General features: G+C 45.6%; 1 protein-coding gene across 1 annotated transcript; it reads right to left on the reverse strand.

The window, feature by feature from the left end:
- Nucleotides 1-1560: 1560 nt before the first annotated feature.
- LOC131664652 (uncharacterized) lies at nt 1561-20652 on the reverse strand. Its single transcript, XM_058935937.1, has 19 exons — nt 20492-20652; nt 20326-20401; nt 19640-20265; nt 18997-19576; nt 18562-18907; nt 16484-16730; nt 14262-14316; nt 12272-12589; nt 11521-11865; nt 8738-9153; nt 8467-8679; nt 8004-8217; nt 7321-7511; nt 6057-6186; nt 5332-5581; nt 5073-5244; nt 4332-4577; nt 3510-3864; nt 1561-1905 (listed from the first exon to the last, which is right to left on the reverse strand). Exons 1-19 carry the CDS (start codon nt 20647-20649, stop codon nt 1564-1566), a joined length of 5280 nt encoding a protein of 1759 aa, XP_058791920.1. The 5' UTR covers nt 20650-20652; the 3' UTR covers nt 1561-1563.
- Nucleotides 20653-20983: the final 331 nt, after the last annotated feature.

A 20983-nucleotide genomic window follows, 5' to 3' on the forward strand; every position in this document is an offset into this window, starting at 1 on the left:
GTTTAATGTACTGTTGCTAGAAAAAGTTATTTATTATAGTCAGAAAAATAAGATCATCTTACATAAGTTTATTTATAAATTTCTAAAGCGCTTGTAACTATTATATCTCTTTACTTTACTAAATAGTAGAAACATCTAAAATGTCTATTTTTTTTCTTTGCATGTCACCACTAGACGGAAAAATACTCGGAGACCAAATTCTCCATTTTGGTATTTAAAAAAAAGACATCATGAAGTTCTAGGCTCTTTGTTTTTGCAGACAACTATTGGCACGCTATAGTTACACTAAAAAAAACTTTAATCTCGAATTATTATGGACTTTTCATAGATTTTTCATTTCAGTTGATATATGTACTTGTGAAATTCATTATATCGCTGTGGAATTTTTGATTTATCATTATTTTCATATGATTCTTCTGATACTCCCACTCTTAAAACATTAATTTTTTACAACAATTCAAGAAACTGAGTAATTTTTACAAGTAATGATAATTAAACAATAAATCGAAATCTAATATCTTATCTTTCCCTCAAATAACATTATTTTTGTTGTTTATAAACTCTTCAAAAACGGTAGACCTCGCGCGCGTAACGACATTCAGTCAACATTTCACAAAATCATCCGCTCGACATTATTCAAATTTGAGAAGAATCGTGAGCTCGCGCAGACCATTAGCAAACACATTCATCAACTGGACTCGATAAAATTTTGATTATCATAATCGTCTATTCGTATTCGCAGCAAAGAAGAAGGGAACGCCGTCAACGGATACAACAACAACAACAACGTCGGTGATGTAACAAAAAGAAAGCGAACGAACACGTATATCGAACTCTATATTATTAGGTGAACTCAGATCGCTGCCGTCCGCTGGCTCACCGCGAGAAGGTAGTCACAAGAAGGAACTTGCAGTGCGTACGCGTCTACGTGGAGCTCGAGCGTCTGCGATTTCTCAATCTCCAGAACCTGCGGTCTCTCGAGCTGTGCTGAACGGAGATGGTGTTTGGGCCAGTCCTCGCAACGAACCTCGACGGCGAGGAAGCGCTGGAGGTGGCGCCTCTGTCCGATACGCTGCACATCTTCAGCAGCCTGGCAGTCCTGTCGTCCTGCGCCCGAGCGCTGCTCGTGGCGTCGCTGTCCTGACTCTTGGAAGCCCCGAGGAGGCCCAGCAGCTTGACGCCGCGTTTGCGTAGTCGCAGTCGAAAGTTGGAATCCGACGCAGCGCCGGCGGCGGCTTTGGCGTCCTCGAACTCGACCTTCTTCTTGCGCCGCTTGTCGTCGTCCTCGTCCTCGGCGGCCGTGACGGCCTCCAGTTTGGCGTTGCGCTCGAACTTCTCCTCGGCGCGCTTCACCACCATCTCGAGCTCGCGCAGTCGCCGCGGCGTGAGGTTGCCCTGTTGGGCGGCGGCGACCGCGGCCTTGGCGAGCGACTCCTCGTCGCACGAGACGTCGGAGAGTTTGCGGTGCAGGTCGAGGATTTTCTGCCTGAACTGGTCGTCCTCGTGGCTGAGCTTGACGAAGAGGCGCTCGTGTTCCGCCGCCTCGCCAGCGTCGAACCGCTGTCACCACCAACCTTGCCCCGCGCTCATCTTGCCGGCGCCGCCGCCGCCGCCGCCGGCACCACCGCCACTGCTCACTCCGCTGCCCGTGGATATGGAGTCATCCTCCTCGGGCAAAGGCTCCAGGCGGCGTCGTCCCAAGAAGGATCGCATCGAGTTGACGCCCACCGAGCTCGTGGTGATCGTCGCGCCGCCGAGGAGCTGCTCCATCGTCAGCTCGGGTAGGCCGCAGTCGTCGTTGTCCCCGGAGTTGTCGGGCTCGTTGTCGTCCTCGTCGCCCTCGTCGTCCAGCCCGTAGTTGTCCTCGCCGGCGACCCGGTGCAGCGGCCCGTTCGACATCGGCGGCTAGGCAAGTCAGGTCAGCTCATCACTTGGCCAGCCGAGGCTTGTGATTCTTTGCAGAACAGAAGGGCAAGCAATTCTTTTGTCATGCAGTGGCGTGCGAAGCTTATTTCTCTATAGTTTTTCTTTGTCTGCACACACGCTCTAATGTGACGACAACCAGTGCTTCGTGTACATTTAAACAAAGCTTCGTTCCCGATGAACAGCAACAGTGCTTCCAGTTCTCTTTTGCGATTTTACTGAGAGAAGGTATAAACCGCGTGCCATTATGTCAGTGCAATCTCGCCTTTTTTCTTCGATTATTCAAATGGTCACTTTTTTCAATTCGATAACTGGATTAATTTTTATTATATACGATTCTTATGGAATGTTTGATTGTTTCAGTTCATTTAAAAATAATAATACGGAATGAAAAAATTATTACATGACGGATTGACTATGACCGTTTGACTTAATTAATAATTATTTTTAAAGAAATTCTTTTGTATCGTTTTGTATCAAGTTGAAAACATTGTTGATAAATAATACAAATGAAAAAAAATTAAGTAATACATGATATTTCTTTGTTACATAAAAATTATTCCAGTTTACTTTGCAGTATTATGCAAAGAAAAGTTTTTTACTATATTAAGCAGCGACATTTATGTTGAATGAGTATGCATAGAATATCGTATTCTTTGTTTTCCCCATTTGAATCATCACTAAATATATCAGATGCAAAATCAATACTTATCCAAGGATATATGTTTAATTCGCAAGTCATGAAAATTACAAACCTTATCAAGCAATAGATAATATTCAAATTTGAAGTAAGCAACGAAGCCACATTGTCAATGCAAAATTCAAACTACAAAATTTGTTGATACTAGCATGTATGATATAAATACATATATATGTATGTGTGTGTGTGTGTGTGTATATATATATATATATATATATATATATATATATATATATATATATATATATATATATATATAAATAGGTCAACGCATAAATGCATCACAAAATGATACTTGGAAATTCAAAGGTATATGTTACAGTTTCTGCATTCATTTTGTACAATTTACTTAATGTTATAAATATTCATGCTGTGACGCTGAGAGCAATCAGTATACATATAATTTATAGTATTGAGCGGAAATATCATCGAAACGTGTATATTCTTTCAAGATTTTTCTCAGTGTCAAATCGATCAGAGTAAAATATTATCCGGACAGTTTTGGCTTTGTAATTCAAGCGAAAAAGCGCCGCTTCAAGAAAGAATAATTTGAAAGGTTCCATAGTTAATTTGTACCTTCTGCATATTCTGTTAATACATTTTCGCAACTCTGATCGCAAGCGCAAGAATTTACATAGAACATTTAAAATTACAAGGAATATCAATATCAGAGTTGAAAATGAGCAAAGATCACTGTAAAAATTTGTTTGCGTGTGTAAACTTGGTGTCGAGCTAACGTGTCAAATGTAAATGTAATAGCAACGATTCAAAAATGTCCACAGTGTCGAGTGTAAAAGAAAGGAGAAGAGTGCCCGGAGGCTAATTCCGGCGTTCGTTACTGCACCATCGACAAGAGCGCGATGCTCAGAAAAGAAAATCAACCTACCGGGCTACCCGCGAAGCTCTCATCGTCAGGACCTCCAGATGTAGGTGTCCCCCATATATCGTTTTCCGATGTGCCACCGGATGTCGTGCCTTCTTCATCGCCGTTACTTCCAGGAGCTTCAAGATTCGACGAATCGGTTCGTTCGGGTGGTGCGGGTGGTGTTAGGTGTTCGAATATCGACATCTTGCTGACGACGTAACTACTCGCGCGCAGCGTCCATGCACGAAGACCCGACGGTGGTGATTCTGGACCTTCGTCTTCGCCACCGGTTGTTTGATCCTCTAACTCGTCGTCTTGATCCAGACTGCTCAGTGTACCGAAACGTCGCAGGGCTCTGCGCACCGGGAAGGGGTTTCTTTTTTTTTACGTGTGAGTGATGTTCTGATATTGCTTTGAGGGGGGATACCCAATAGAAAAGACTCCGTTTTTGGCATCTTAGAGTGAAATTGTTTTTTGTAAATTTGAAAATCAGGTGTTTGACATATCGTTACAAAAATGATCACGAATGAAATACTTTTTAAGATGACGATTCCATTTTAAAAAGGGTTCCAACCCGTTTTCAAAGATTAACCTTTTCTATTTGGTATCGAGCGAAATGAATTTTAAAGTAAATTACAAAAATTATTCGGTCTTGCGAGCTTGTCTCAAAAAACGAGACCGAAAACTTTTATAATTTATGATTAAATGTCGAGCTATCATACTTTAATTTTTAAAGTGTTTTCTCTTATACGAAAAGAATAATTAAATTTAATTGCTATATGAAAGAAAGTCAGCGTAAAAAGCATGTTAATTTAGCAAGCAAAGTAACGTAACGTAATAAACCTGTAAGGTAGCTCGCCGTCGCAGTCTAGATCATCTTCACTACCATCCTCCGTAGTCCCATCTGCGGAATAACTATGCGCTGGACTATCGTGTAGGCCATTACGGAATGCAGCCGCAACGCTGATACTTCGATGTTTCGAGCAAAGATCCGGAGTGGGTGGTACAACTGAGATTCTCGGTGGTAACGGCGAGAACGGATCCCTTATTGGGGGTGGTGTTGGACAACCTGACCTGCGACGTACATTACTACGTTTCCATAAAACAAACAACGATTTGCACTTTTTTCATGTTCGACAATTTCCAACGGTTATTACATCTAAATAAATTGTTGTCTTTCAGTTTTTTGTTTTTTATTACGTCCATTTTTTATCAGCTGCCGTCGAGGATAATTGCCAAGATTTCTTTTTCGTTCTGTTTTCTATCTTAAATGGTTTGGTAATCAAAGCATTGAAACACAATTAGGTGTGTTGAAAGAGAATAACGAAACGTTCATAAAAAGTATGTTAAGACATTTACGTGAAAAACAATATAAAAGAGCATATTCGTACAAGGAAATAATTGTAGTTATTATATGTGAAAGTCAGTGCAGTATAAACATATGAGCTTGTTGCTTATGTATATGCGAGAAGAGATACAGCGTCTGATTGAGTCGCGTAAGTGTGTGCGTGCGTGCGTGCGTGCGTGTGTGTGCGCGCGCATGATCGAGAAAATATCGAGCGGTTGGCAATTGAAATGCAATACCTGTGGCACTTTCTGCAGATGTTTATCGAGCCCGACGACGTTTCTCTCGACGACACGCCACTACCGTTTTTCTTCGGCGGCAGGCTGTTCGACTTGACTGTGCTCAAGCTCGCACTCGACGCCGAGCTTTGCTGCTCCGCATCCGAATTGACAACCGTACTTTCCTCAGCTCCTTTGGGAATAAAACGACAAAATGTGAAATACTCTTCGGTTTTCGTTTGTTCGAATAGCGAACGAGCGAGACGACACCAAGGCAGACCTTCGAAAAAATCATTTCCACTGGCTTTACTAGGCGTCCTAGCGGCTAATTCTTCGGCCGTCCATTCCTCGATGATAGCCTCATGCAGATCGGGTGGTGGTATCTGATGCGAATTGCAGACCCACTGTGCCAAGTGTATAATGTCACCTTGCTGACTCGAGCCGCGAAGCATCTGATCGAGACTGTCTTCGTTTGCACGTTGCTGGCGATGATGATGGTCGTCTTCGAGCTGCTGCGTCGACCTATAAACCTGATTAGACGCCTTGAGTCGAGATTGACGTGCGATGACCCTCTCAAAGTCACTCTCTCACCCTTGCACTGCTCACTTTTCTCTATACGTATGTGATTTTGCTTTTACTTTGTGCGCTGGGTTTTGTGATCGATTGTGTATGTGAGTGTGGCTTGACAATTAACGCTATGTCGCTACATATTCGTGTCTTTCAATAAGATAAAAATGAATTGAAAATGATAATTAACGAGAGTATACCTATCCTAAGACTACTGGGATCTAAGTAGATCTTTTATCATTATATTATTTTATAAGAAAAATGTGACTTTTAAATCAGTAGACAATCTCTGCTGTATTATTTGCTAACGCTAACGACCATTTTTCACAATTGATTTTCCTACAGAACTTCTATTTTGGTAAGGTGTGATCTATAATTGTAATCACTATAAACTAGGACTAACTAAACGTTTGGCTATAGTAAAAATATGTTCGATACCTCCGAGCTTCCGGTACGTTCTCGTTGTACGACACTGTGTGGCGATAAATATTCATCCTTGGGGCTGTCATCGTCGGGACTCTCAAGGGCCGAACCAGCTGAACCCCCATAGCCAGTGTTCACGTAGATTCTGTAATAGACCAGATTTCTGGTGGGGGGTTTCGACCGTTTATTTCTCTCTTGCTTTGCTCACTTGCCGCCGGGAAGGCTAATTTATTTGTTGCTTTATCTTCACTACATAAATCCGCGTTAGTTCTTTCTATTTTTGGCGCATGCATTGTTTTTTTTTTCGCTTCATTTTGCTGCTATATAAGCGGATAGAAAACGTGCAGTTTTGTGCATTTCGTGCGTATTAATTTACGTGCGATGACGCATTGTTTCACGGAATTAAATTGTATTTTGTTTACTTTTATCTTTTAAAGGGTTAGAGAAGAAAAGTATTATTATTACTTTTGTATTTGTATTTATTTTGACTTTGGCCATATGTACAAATTCAATTATTCTTTCCATATTTACATAATCTGTACAGCTGTATCAATGGATCATCGGAATAGCTTTGTATTCTTATGGAATAGAAGCTTGTAATTTGGTTTTACTGTTGAATGGCATGTTTAGCAATATTTACTTATCACTTGTTTCTCAAAAAAATATATTCAATTTTTTAGTGTACGTGAAAATGTTATCTTTATCTCATTGTTATCATGCAAACTTAGTGCTACAACTATATCTACATTTTTTATATCGATTTTTTTAATATCCAAAAGCAGATTATTAATTAGGATTCTTATTTAAGATACGATTTAATAGGTGCACATTTCATTTTTCTTCAAAAAAGTATATTAGTTATTAAAAATATATTAATCTTTGAATATACCAACTTTGGAATGGACCCTTATTTGATTGTTTCTTTTTTTTGTTCAAGTAAAAAAACTAATTTCAATTAATCAAATAATTCCTCATCAATTATACATTAAACTATTCAACTAATATCAGCTAATTTGAAATACAACTCATCGAAACATGCCGTAAGAAAATATAAAAAAAGGAACTGAAGAAAACACTGTATCACTGTATCGCTATTGTCTAAAATAAAGAAAATCACACAAATTAAAAATAATCGGGATGCACTAAGATATTTAGTTAAACTAAAAATAAAGAAAGATAGACATATTTTGATCATATAGCGTGTGGAGTTTCAAGAGTATTAGTGAGAGAAAGAGAGATAATGTCGTTGGAGTTTGTTGTGACCGAAAAGCAAATTTACATTTGTCTCTGGAGCAGGTTGTGCCAAACGGCCTTGAGCTCGGCACTGGGCGCACGTAAAATAATTAGCCTCCGTCTCGTTCGACTGTGCGGACTGCAGCCTCCACTACCACCGCCAGTTCCCGCACACTGTACCAGTTCCGTTGAGGCCGAAGGATTTTCGCTCGGGGCACTTGGCTGAGGATTGTTTTTCTTTATAAATGGAATATTCAATTGTCTTAGCCGTTCTATATGCTCATGCAATGCATTCCTTTGTAGGCTGACTTGTTATATTTGACAAAAGTAGGCCTACGGCGGTTGCACTTTCGAAGCAAGGAGTTATACGAAGAAAGAAAAAAAGAACATTTTCATAAGCTATTCCGGTGTGCACGCACAAGCGATAAGCGAGATTAACACGAGTACGAAGCAACGCGAAACAAAGTTTGAATTGACCGCACAGAAAGCAAAGCTGCAAAGAGATATCGCAGGGAAAGAAGGTAAAGAGTCGAAATGGCTATAGGAGGTAAAAGTTTTATCTGTCGTGAAGAAAAATTGGGCGAATGTTTGTTAACGCCGAGTACAGAGCAGCATGCGACGATAAATTTGAAAGTAAAGGTCGTGTAACGAGAAAACCGATGGAATTGTAACGCGAGTGATGGATGCGATGCGCAGAAACATGAGTTTCGTGGTTGCAAGTAACAATACCTGAGTGGTGACCTGCAACCGGAATTCCGTGGGGCGTTTGCGTACGGTAAAGCAGGCCTCGGCGATGCAGGCGAGTCTCAAGGGTTCCTCGGTGACGAAGAGCACCCGATCACGCGAGACACGCGCGAATACCAGCAGGTCCGTCAGTAGTAGCGCCCAGGTCGGCTGCGACCTGCCACGGCCTTCGACCTTGGACAGCGCACCGCCGAATAACCTGCGCCGTTCAATCAGTCGCATGACAGCCCTTTATCTGCGATCGGATGTGCGTTGGTATTCTTTTGCAAGTTCGCATCAGTCTCGAGCGCCTTTGGCCGGAGGACCGACAACTAAAGCGCGAACTCGAGCCGAATTGCTAACGAGGAACCTCCCAGCAAGCCTTGGCGCTTGAAATCCGCCTCTCGCACTGGTGCAACTTCGGGCTTTAGTCTAGCGGGAAGGGAGAAGAAAGCGCATCGACACTCACCATTGTCTACCGGGGACGGCAAGAGCGAAGGGCTTACAGCGAGCGAATACCAGCCGCGACTCGACCTCCTGCAAGCTGAGCAACGGTCGACCGTTGTCGCGGAGCGGTTCCATCACCCCGGCACTCGCCGTCGACTCTCTGTAACCTTGCGCCAGGTCGCGCACTGGCTGGCAGCTCCGGGGACACGCCTGGCTCAGCAGCCTCGTCATTTCTCTGAACAAGAACAGAGCCATTTGCGACGCTTCGCAACGCGCCCGCTCGGAAATCACACCTGTAATGCTCGAGCGGCTGTATGAGGACGCCCGTCAAGTCGGGCTTGCGTCTCCTTGGCACCGCCGGCTCGCAGACGATTTTGGCGAAGGACGAGTTCTTCCGGAGCGCCACCAACAGACAGCACGCCCTTTGCAGACCGCCGAGGTACCTGCGGTAGGCGGCCGTTATGCGCGGCACGCGGCTCAGATAACTGTCGATACCGGCCCCGTCGTCGCGGATCTCCTCCGACAATTTCAGCAGTTCGTCCAAATTTTGAAAGAGTATCAGGTGATCCGTGGACGACAGGATTTCCTGACGTTCCGCCAGCGGCGCTACGAAACGCGCTTGGCCGCTTTTCAAGCACTGCCAGTAGCGCGTTTCGCGTATGCCGAGCTCCTCTTCTGGCGGCGCGTCCGCTGCCAGATTCGGAAAGGCCTAGAATAGAACGTTCCTTTTTCTTTTTTCATTTTTTTTTTTTTTTTTTTTTTTGACCGACCGATACAGGACATTGATAATTCTATCTTTTCTCATTTACATATGTATCTTGGCAGTAGCATATCTACGAAGATGCATTGGTTCGTAATAGCTATCGAAAATTAAACTAGTACTGTTGTTCTATCACCGTTTTAGACCGATTACACTTGTTCTTTTATCAACATGAGGAATCTCAGGTAAGGTATTCTCTGAATTTAGAGAGGGTATTTTTCATTCAAACGTATGCTCGGATAATAAGTTTATTTAAATTTAATTAAAGTTTTATACCGAAATTTCGAACGTCGTAGATTTATAAGCTATTTATAAATATATAATAAAAAATATTTTTCTCTTTCGTAGCAAGAAATTTCTTTTTATGCAATTATGAATTTTAGATTGAAAAGTAATTATCGAAATGAACCTGCTATGTTAAATGAATATGATGAGATGATTGGGTGAAATAAAATAATAACAATGCTTTTTCATAAGTTTTAAACAAAATTTGTTGCCAACAAATAAGCCAGTTTCACAAAACATAATTTACATACGCACGTATACAAAAGTTTTACACGGACATCCACACATACGATTGTCGCAAAAAAAAATCATAATGTGCAGCCGACGCTCGTAAAACCGCAGTCAAGAGATATACATAACGTAACATAGAAAAAACGCATAAATTATATAACTTCGTAGGCAAATCATTGCAGATAATAATAATTAAAATATAATTAATAGCAACTAAAAAAAAATGAATAATTAATTAATAACTAATTGTAATAAGCTCTGATTTCATGCGAAATGCAATCGCATGATGCTGATGAAATATTGATAAGCGAATGGAACAAGGGAAGAAAGACTTGATACAGTGGCTTTAAAATTAACGTAAAGGATAAAGTTGGATTGTTCGTTTACGTAACATTGAGAAGCCTCATCCAAACAATCAATTATGATTTCCCGGTGTTTCTCCTTTCCTTTGTTTTTCTTTCCGATAAAATTTCTGCTAACGAGCGTTCTGACTTTCAATCATATATATTTATATATAAGGGCGCTTCTATTTTATGTACAATTTTGAGAAGGTGACTTGTAAAAGCTGGCAAAATTTTTTTCATAAATAAATCAATATTCTTAGTAATAACGTTTAACGTTAAAAATCGTATTTACGATACGATCCATTGCTTCGTTATCATCTCTTTTATTCATCGTACAGTTTTTTACGAAAAACTATAGACGCATCATGAGGATTTTCATTGAAACGTCTAACATAACCACAAACGAGAAAACGTATTTACAATACGATTTGTCATATTACATCATACAAGCGTATTTATTTTCAAACACAACTAAACATTCAAGTCGAATTGTTGCCCATGTTTAAAGTAATTTGCTAGTTAAAAGAAAAAAGCTTCAACTTAAAAACGTATCATCTACAACATAAGACTAAAAAGCTGCCATTTATACGAAACACGTAAACATTGAATTATATCGCGATTCAAAGTTCGGTGAATGGTATAATAAGTAAAATTAACCACCTCGATGCACAGTTAACGAAGCTTTGAAGAAAAATCCGAAGAGTCAACGTCATAAACATAATATCAAACGAATGATTTAGACAAATTTCATGTTATTATACGTCGAAAGGTTTAACGAAATGGACTCACGTAGAAGTGAATTTCAACTAATCCATCCAAGAATTATTCTAATAGAAATGTCATAAGAATCTATAGTACATTGAAATCAGTACAGTTTTCATTGAATAAAAGTGACGCTCAGAGCGAGTCGATAAAGCTATTTGTGCACGCGAAAATTAAATAAGCAAGTTCTTCGAGAAAAGAAAATTTGTGTAGTAAAACCAGTCAAACGACTCACTGAAGATAAAGGAATATACTATTACAATGATATAGCCACGATATTAAAAATGTATTGATGAAGTGCTTGACTAGTTTTGCAATGAAAGTTTGATTAGTTTGTATGTATCTTAATAGCTACATTCTGAATCACAGAATCCATATCATGTACGTCACACTCATAGTCGATTCCGCGCGTGTAAGGAAAAAGAAAGACCGTGTGTCGTATTTAACATGGCCGCAAGGAAAAATCGCACGATCTATTGTATCATTGAGCATAAGCTTGCACTTCCTCGTCTAAGAAAGCTTGGACAGTCCCATCGAACACAATATATCGACCCTAGTCTTTAACATCTTCAGTCTCCAAGTTATAATTGTCTGTTCTATCAACGAAACGTATAATCTCTATTAATTGAATGATGCACGCAAAGGGAGGAGCAAAAGGGACAAGCAAACATCAGACGAGTACGCCAGTACCGACCTCGGCGGTGAAAGCGATGGCAGGTGGCGGTGCGATGACACCCACCGCGGGTGTCTGTAAAGTGACGTTCAGCGAGCTACGGCGTCGCGCTGCCGCGGAAGTACCACCGGTCGTGACAATGGCGTGCCCATGAACGCCGCGTCGATAAACCTCCAGGATCAGCTGCGTTGTGGCAGCTCGAATGAGCTCGAGGATGTCGTCGCGAGTCTGAGTCACGACGTTCGTCGACTCGACGAACACCACGTAATCGCCTGGCCGCAGCCCCGAGCGTTCTGCTGGACTGCCTGGATCTATGCGCTCGACTCGTGGCGGTCGACCCCACGACAGTAGGAATCCCCATGGCAACTGGAAAAAGAAACGACCATCAGGATCGAGACACTTGTGATCGAATGTTATGCGGAAAGTTGTACGCCGCGTTGAAATAAGTCAATACCTTGCAAGCTTCTTCGAATGGATTTTCGGGAAATTTTCAATGAAATTTTCAATTTGGATTATGCACACGGAAAATATCGGCCAAAGTTTTCGGCGGATCTACGTCAAATATAACTTGTTATCTCCCGAGCGACTTAACGCTCGCCTTAAAACTTGAGACGGAGGTGAAACTCGCGGTAAAGAAAGTACACACACGCCGTCTCCATCGCGCAGACTTTGGTTTTGAAATATTTACTGAACTTTCGATAGCAAGTTTTGAAAGCTTTGAAAGCTCGTACCACAAGGAAACTGGCAAGTAAGTAATCGTTTGCAAGCTCACCTGATTAATTTGAGCAGCCTGACGCACAAGTCGCCTGGTGACGGTACAAGGTGTCCTACCTCCGCGCGCAGTGAAGCCTGGATGCAGAGGCAGGCCAGTCAGCGAGTCTACGGGTTCGAGCTCGAGATGCCGAAGGTAGGTCAGATCTTCGGCGCTGTTGTTGTTGTCGCCGCCGCTTAGAGAGTCACCGTCTTTGGAGAGCGGTGGTGACGCGACTAGCGAGCCACGGCCAGCGCTCAGTGAATCCTGGTGCTGCAGACCGTAGATCGACGAGGTCGCTCGTCCCGTGCCCGCTTCCAGAGGGTGCCATGTCGCTTCCTAGTGATGATCATTCGCGCGAGATATCGATTAGTTCGCTTCGCCTCGAGGCGATCATTTGTCAAATCCCTCGCTGTTCTAAGCCCCGGTATGAAATTGGTTAGTGCGCGCAGCTCTGGAGATTGATCGCTCTCGCGCGCCCGCCACAGTTACCAGCGACGCTATTTTCCTTTATCCCGAGCTGAAGGCCCGATGAATTATTCGCGCGTGCGTCTCCGTTGCGGACAAAGTTGCGCAACGCGCCGCCGCTTTAACGACCGAATCACGCAACTGTCCCAAGTGCCGCTATAAGCTTTTCAAGAATCAATCCGATTATATGGTACGTGCAGCGAAGAATTATTATCGCGCTGGCGCCTCTCGATATATTTTCTAAGTGTATTATCATACGGAAGCACTTTAGCGCGCGAGGCCAGGCAAATTGGATCAATTGGACATTACACGGCGTATACAAATTGCGTCGTGATTTAATTCACCTCTTTGTTCGGCGATTTGAAAACCCGAGTCCGCACTGCGCTCCGTTTGGGATTTGGACAGCGTCGTCGGCGCCGTCCAAATTGAAATCCGAAAAGAAACTGGAACGCGCTTGCTTTCCGATTGCGAACCAAGCTGAAGCTGATCGATGAACGCGCGCTGCACACCACAACTTACTCGTGTCGCAGTCACTCCAGCACTGGTCAAAGTATCCGAAAAATCTTAAGCAGAAGGCCGGCAACGACGAACGCGCCGCAATAAATCGCCACGACGATCATGTTACTTATTTTCGGCGAGGCGCACTCGGTCGACTGTCGTTGGTAAGCGGCGAGGCTTCGACTGCAACTTTCCAGCGGTGATCGCGGAAAGAGAGAAAGAGAAATCCGGTTAGGGCTTGCGTGACCCTGGCTGGCGAAGTCCTAATACTGCGCGTACATACAAATTCAACTGGCAGATTAGCGTAGCGATCCTCACACGCGACGGTCATGACTTTCGTCGGGCGAATTGAGTATATCGCGCGCACCAAGTCGAGATTGGCTTTCATATATCGATAGCGATGCTTCTTCTCGTCAAGTCGTCGGCTAGAACGGGTCTTGGCTTTGCCTTTTCAATATTCGTGCGAAAGTCTGTTATGCGCAGGGTTCCAAGTTTCAAGTATTGCACATGCCTGCAATTCAAAATGTTGCGCAACATTCTAACTCATCCGTTTAAGCTAATCCGCGAGGATGTTCTTGTTGTATGTAATCTTGTTGTAATCTCCAATATAATACGACAGACAATAAAACGGCTTAGGTACTTGTCGATTTTATTGCATAAGTACCTATGAGAAAATTCCATGACGAGTCGTACAACGCATAAATATCTACGTACACCTAGCCGGTGTTTACTTTTATCGCAGTAAAACAATAATGCCAAAGAACGCAACGAAAAAGAAGAAATCGCACGGTGTGCAAACAATACATTTTTCACATGACGCCGGAGAAACGGTAGCAGTCGCTTAACGCGCGTTTTCTGAATTATTGAGCTGTAGTACTTGAAACTAACCCTTCTCTTGCGCGCACACGTACGCTTCATATATTATTTATGTCGTTTCTTTTTTCCACTCTCGAGCAACCCACCATCTAATTCACGCTCGGCCAAAGCCCCGGTCATCTATGCCGAGGAACGCCACGAATTTCAATAGCAAAAAGAAAATGCTTACCTTGTCCTGCGACAGCGGCAGCGGCAGAGTCATGCAGCCCAGCAGTTCGCTGCGCCTGTCAACAAACGCACACGCAAAATTAGCACGAGGACACGACTTGGTCGCAATCTCTTCTGCGAGAAAAATCACTCGAAATAAAAAAAAAAAAAAACTTGCGCACGGCAGAGAAGAAAGCCTCGTGTCGTTTCAAAAGAGACCTTGTCTTGCCGTTGGATGTTTTATGCCAAATGCACAATCGAGATCATTGCGAGACAAGAACGTCGGACGTAGCGCGGCTCGTGCGGAATACGCGCCACGACCTTCGTCCAAGTATTTCGCGGACGTGCGTACGCCAACTTGCGTATAACGACGACGTGATACCGTAAAACGCGAGCCAACGGCTGTAATGGTATTTCGCGCGCTTTTCTAACGAAGTTTATGCTCCGAGTCCGCGGTGCGAAAGCTCAATTTCCCTTTCGCAATTCACTGGGTGGCTTTGCCGCGCAATTGAAAATTACTTGGTAACCGTTAATTTCTCGCGACTTGCTTTTTACACGCGAGACAGAGAGAGGTCAGCTTTTATAACGGATCGTTGACGTCATGCGCGCGTGCCTTTACGTACAACGGACGTCTTAAACACTAAATTCAAGTGTATTACGCGCGGACGAGTTTTGCCGTGCGATTCGCTCGATCGAGTGGACACCGTGCAAAGCAGAGGCACAGAGAAGCGATGTACACGTATCCAAAAAAAACGTCTATCTCGCGCAAGCTCGTCAAACCCTTTCAGCGCGATCTAAAATTCAGCAAGCAATGTATATGTATGCGCGTATGCACGGTTAAATTATGTCTACGTGTAGTGTGTGCAATGTACATCAGCTCCCTCTTGCTCTCTCTCTCTCTCTCTCTCTCTCTCTCTCTCTCTCTCTCTCTCTCTCTCTCTCTCTCTCTCTCTCTCTCTCTCTCTTCGTGCACGTGTCTTTAAAAGCGGCGAGTACAAGGCGCAAGCGCGGCAAGAATCGATCCCCCTCTTCTCTCTCGCATGCTTTTGCACATATATACCAACGGGAAATGCACGACGACGCTTTTATACGTGCACGGAGAAAAAAAAGATCCCTCTCTCTTTCTCCCTCCGGCTGCTTCTTTTTTGTTTACAAAGGCCTACGAGTTTACGACACAAGGGCTTGGCGCTGAGATTGCTCGTTATCGCTCGATCGGAGAATTAATGGCGAAGGAAGATTTTTTTTCTTCTTCTTCCTATTCTTCGGACACACTGATGGAGAGATGAATAAGCACTATTCTCGGGGAGGGTGATATTTATTTCGAAATAGCACGCGTCGACTTTCTCCAGGCGAATTGGTTTGAAGTTTCGGACCGAGAAGCAAGAATGTATTCCCGCGAAAACGCTGACCGCGTAATCGATGGAACAAAAGCAAAATGCGTTTCCTCGGGCAATCGACGCGAGTAACGATCGAAAGACGAGTTGACGTCGCGCGCGAACGCGGCAAGCGCGGTTTTGTTTTCTCTCTCGAAATGTTCGCTGCCAAGCAATAGCGCCCCCGTGGATAATTATATCTATCGAACCGGAGAGACTGCAATTGCAATGTTTACGTTGCCCTTTCCTTGACGGTGAAAGAAAACGAGGTATGTGGGTTAGCAAAGAGAGACCGCGAGCTCAGAGTGAATAACTCATGCTCCACCATGCACGAAGCCGACGTATATTAGTCGGGAGCTCGCGCACGTGAAACGACGATAACAATTGGCTTTTTGCTTTTCACGAGTTCCATTAACGCTTTTCAGATGCCTTTGATAAAAAGAAATAAAGTATTCGCGATACGACGTCTTTACCGCTTACTATAAAGCTGTCGCGGTTTATCGTCGGATGACCAATTGTTTATGGCACAAGCGGCGATCTCATCTGGCCAATGCAGCTCGGCGTTTTCACTTTCATGGACGCCTTCGTATCGCTTCGCGGAATGAAGCTCCGCTGTGCCACGGAACGATCTGCGATTGCAAAATGAGCTCGTATCGGTGTAGAGGAGAAAGCGAACTGCGTCGCAACGTCGATTCGTTGGAATCGCAGGTGTTGCATCCTTGGATTCTCGTCCGATCCAATTGGCGACGCAACGCCTCGCGAACGGAATTGTCGTCGACCGCGAGCCAGAAAAATTTGGCACGCCGACTATCGCGCGACGCGCACTTGACTCGGAGATCCGGTCGCATCTGTAAGTTGTTGTGTCTCTTACCTCGCTCTGCGATCCCGATGCCAGACGGCGATGTCAAGCGATAATTGCCTTGCCGCGTAATTGTTATTGTGTGCCGGCGGACAGGGCAGCACGAGCGTCTCGTGGAATGCAGGCGCTGGCGTTGCACGATGTACCGCAGTTCTTTTAACTGGACCGCTCTCGCCGCTCTGGCGCTCTCTCAATGACGCCTTCACGTAGGCGTGGATCGGACCCTCGTACGCGCGACGCAGATCTCGGCACCTTATTACTGCGCACAACACACAATTTATCAGTTTGCCGTGCGCCGTACGCGCAGCGAGAGCTCACGACGAGCACTTGCGGTCACACAAGGGAAAATTAACTGTCGCTTCGAGTTAACGACTGGCACTGCGAGCTCCGCTCGATGGGACAACGATTATAACTCGTTGATTGGTGTCAAGAGGCGGCACACGTACTTTACATAACATCGATCCTTAAGACTAAGAGAGAGACAGAGAGAGAGAGAGAGAGAGAGAGAGAGAGAGAGAGAGAGAGAGAGAGAGAGAGAGAGAGAGAGAGAGAGAGAGAGAGAGAGAGAGACAGACAGACAGACAGACAGACAGACAGACAGACAGACAGACAGACAGACAGACAGGCAGACAGGCAGACAGACAGGCAGACAGAGGAAGAGACGGAGGGAGACAAAGGTCCGCTGCACCACTGCACTTCATCAATCGGCGATTATGTACAGCTATTACGTAAAAGCGCGCTCGGGGGAAAAAAATTGCATAATTCAGGCGAGATCGCGCTCCAAGTTTCGGCAGCGCAATCGATAGCGAGAGAGCGAATCTCGGAGGAAACAGCGCGTTTGGGCACTGCAAACACTAACCGACTAGAGGCGAACTGACGCAACGCCGTGCAGTGCGCAAGTACGAGATGCGCCGCTAAGCAGAGAAGCAAAAGAAAAACAAAACTGTCGTGTGCGTTGAAATGCAACGACGCCGAGGACTCGACTCGCCTTGCCTTGAGGTAGGCTCGAGCTCGGGCGAGCGACTACTGTCTGGCGGGGACGATACTTGCACTAGCCACCCTGCTGCAGCGTCGAGCTGCGCGGACGCGAACCGAGCTTTTCGCCAGCTCCAGGGCTGTAGATTGGATTGCAGGGTGCCCTCTCCGTGTCTGCATTCTTGTGGATTTACCTACGCTCTTTGCCCGACCAGAGCTTTCTTGTCATATGAAAATCTCGTGATTGCTCACATTATTACTTCGATGTTTGCGGTTATCAATGATAAATGTCATTCCAACTTATTTTATTCAAGGACCAATTATTGTCAAATTATGCCGAGAAAGTATGTGCTCGAATACTCGCCGGAACCCTCAAATTATTCTGTATGAGTAAGATCGCTCTTAAAAGATGCGTCATGAAATGTTTCAAAAGCACATGCCCCTTACATTTAGTAGGTCAAGACAGTTAAAGCGAAGAACTCGTAAAGATGGTTGGAAAAAATGAGCAGAAAATTGTGGATACAGAGTCGGACAGTTTGCCGAAAGGTCAACATTCCACAAGATGAAATCGATACGATCAGCAGTTGGCAGATTGAAAAAAAGAAATGAAAAAGTATCGTCCATTCTCGTAGCTCTGCAATATATTCAGCGCTCTCCAGCGAGCTCAGTCACAATGGAGCTCGTTAATTTATTGCAAGAAAGGACAAAAAAACGAAACTAGTTGCTAATCCTCGACGACGGTGATGTGAAATTGCAAGACTCCCTATAACGAAAAGTTAATCAATAGCGGGGTCCCTGGACAATGAAATATATGCAAACGAGAGTAAGAAGGGCAGTTGTCGCAGCGATTTAGAAAAAAGATAAATTGATATTTAGAGAGAGAGAGAGAGAGAGAGAGAGAGAGAGAGAGAGAGAAGCGCGACGACGACAAAAGGGAGGCTTCATTGAGATTATGTTAAAAAGAAGATCCACGCGCAAGAGAGCTAGTCTCGCTCGTGCATTCTCATGCTAATCCACGTTTCTACAGACGTTTCTAAGACATGTAAATTTCACCCCTCTCGCCCTTGGTTTTTTCAAACTGGATATAGGTCTCTCTTTTTAATTTCGAAACTTACTTTTCACGTGGAACTCCTCGTCGCGAAGTTGGCATTCGATCTCGATCGAGCCTCTGTTCGCGATACCACCGGAATTGTTGCTGTTTGGCGTTTCGGGACTGTACTTCAAGCAACGGCGCACCGTCGCGACCAAGGGCGTCGACTCTGGTGTGCACGTCGCCGTGGTCGTCGTGGTCGCGAACGAATCCAACAGTGACGAGCGTGGACTGTCAGTCTCCCAACCCGCGTTCGGCCTCGACGACGTATCCTTGCGTTTGTTATTCGGCAGCTGCGAATCCGATGGCTGGTCTTGCGATATCGTCGTGTCGTTGTGCCTCGTTGTGTTGTGCCGCTGCGTGGCATTTGACTGCGAACGAAACGAAAGAATAATAACTGAAACGACTGGCATTCGAGACGTTAGTTCGCGAGAGCTCTTTTGCGAGAAGCTTAACGAACCTTAGATTGACTCTTGGCGAGAGCTTTACGCGTCGCGACGCCGTCCTCCTCCCCCTCGTCCTCGATCTCCATCTCCTCTTTCCTCTTCTCCGCCGTCTGGTGTTCCCGCAGCTTAGCTGGATTCTCGTCGTCGACGAGGTTCAAGCTATCCAGATCAGTCTCGAGCGCGAGCCTCTTGACGTGTCGATTGACAGCCTCGATCAACGGCATCTTGTCCTTCTTGGGCCTCTTGCTGCTGGCGTCGAGGTTGTTGTCGTTGTTTCTCGGGACTCGCTTGCGTCTGATACCACGCTGACGCTTCAGCGTGAACTCGCCGTTATCCAAATCCGAGGACGGCGAGCAGAATGCCCACGATATCGGCGACGGGTTCTCCAGTAACTGGCTCGCCGACGAGACGCTGCTGTCGTTGTGTGCAGCCTTGGCGACGTCCAGCGGCGAGTCTGCGGCCTCGTCGGCGTGCTGCTCCTCGGCTTCGCTTGATTCTTTGGTTGCTTGTGGACTGGACGGACTGCTCGGCTCGGCCGAGTCTTTTAACAAGATCTCCGCCACGCTTCTCACGCCCGCGCTCGTCGCTTGCTCGCTGCGCAACATTTCCACGTTGAGCACGACGATCGCGAAAATATTGGCTTCGCCGTGGACTCACCTGTTAAGCACCTCCGTCACGGTGTTATCCGTGTTCTCGTACATCGGCTGATCAAGTTTCAGACTGAGCAGTTTGCCGGCGATCGGCGTCTGCCTGATATCGTCCCCGCCGCTCCTCCGCCTTCTCTCATCGCCGATGGTTATCGTGCGATAAGGCGTCTTGTTTCTCGCGTTCAGTTTCGTTATCCGGGCGAGCCTAGGCAAGCAAGACGCGTGGCTGCCGTGCTCGCGCGCGCTAGCGTATCTTCGCCGATTGGACAGCGAGTCCGACTGCATCACGTCCTCGGGACTGGTTGCCATGGCTATCTGTTGAAAGAAATCCGAGACGTGCGACTGTAAATTGTTGGCTCGCGCCTCGTTCACCAGATTCTGCGGCAACTCGCTGTTGCTCAGGTAAGTTTTCTTGAAGACTTGCGGATCGGCCGGCAGCGTCAGACTGGTGCTCGAGTTGCGCGCCTGGCAGCGATCATGCCGACGATTGCTGCTGGTCGGATGTGCGAATAGGGTTAGCGGGCCGATGTCCGCGTCGACTCGTGGCGTGCTTTGGTAGAAGCTCTCGATTACGGGCGACGAGGTACGCTGCGACATCGACTGACGTTTGCCCGAGCGAAGGTTTGGCTTGGTCGCCTGCGAACCAGCGATAAACATCGTCATCGAGCTCGCTGCCTCGGAGACAAGCAAACTTACCTGAAAGTATCCCCTGAGGTCGCTGCCTTGACTTCGGCAGCGTCTTTTTTTCGACGGTGTACGCTTTGTCGTCGAGCTGATCCGCCTCTCGCCGGAGTCGCCGGCCAAAATGCCACCATTCTCGTTTAGTCTGTTCGACGAAGACGACGACGACGACGAGGACGACGCCGAGGCCGACGATGATACGGCGATCTTCGATGAACCCGACGAGGCTGGTGGCGTATTGGATAGATCTCGAAATGGCCTTCGCGTTGCCGTTTTACTCGGGCCGTGGGGGGTCGAGCTTGCCGTCGACAGTGAACGCGACACGGTCCACTTCAGCATTTTCTGCAAATCAGAATGACAGGGTTATCGCGACTTGAAGGAATAGAAATGGCATGTACCTCGATAATCGAAGCCGGTGCTCGCCGCCACTCTAAGTCCCGGAAAAGCTGTAATTCGACAAACCGTCAGCCCCGTCGCGAGCAACGGAGCTCATTAATATTTCCATCAGCAGCTCACGCGAGCGCGAGAACACGAAAGAAAAAACCGTCGGCCGCAGAAAGGACGGTTAGACCGCAGCGCACTGGAACTGGAAGGCAATGTGCCAGGCATCCACCCACCAGCGCGTGTGACAATAGAAGACGACGACGACGACGCACATCCTTTCTCAAGACAT

This window comes from Phymastichus coffea, unplaced genomic scaffold, assembly GCF_024137745.1.
Source record: "Phymastichus coffea isolate CEN01 unplaced genomic scaffold, Cenicafe_Pcof_1.1 PCOF00044, whole genome shotgun sequence".
Taxonomy (NCBI): Eukaryota; Metazoa; Arthropoda; class Insecta; order Hymenoptera; family Eulophidae; genus Phymastichus; species Phymastichus coffea.

Bases quoted from the DNA above. Each gene is read 5' to 3' on its own strand.
- LOC131664652 (XM_058935937.1), bottom strand. From the start codon at position 20,649: ATGCTGAAGTGGACCGTGTCGCGTTCACTGTCGACGGCAAGCTCGACC. The intron at 20,402-20,491 runs GTCGTCCTCGTC...GAGGCGGATCAG, and splicing joins GTATCATCGTCGGCCTCGGC to CTCGACGACAAAGCGTACAC. The intron at 18,908-18,996 runs GTTCGTTAAGCT...TTTCGTTCGCAG, and splicing joins TCGCCAAGAGTCAATCTAAG to TCAAATGCCACGCAGCGGCA.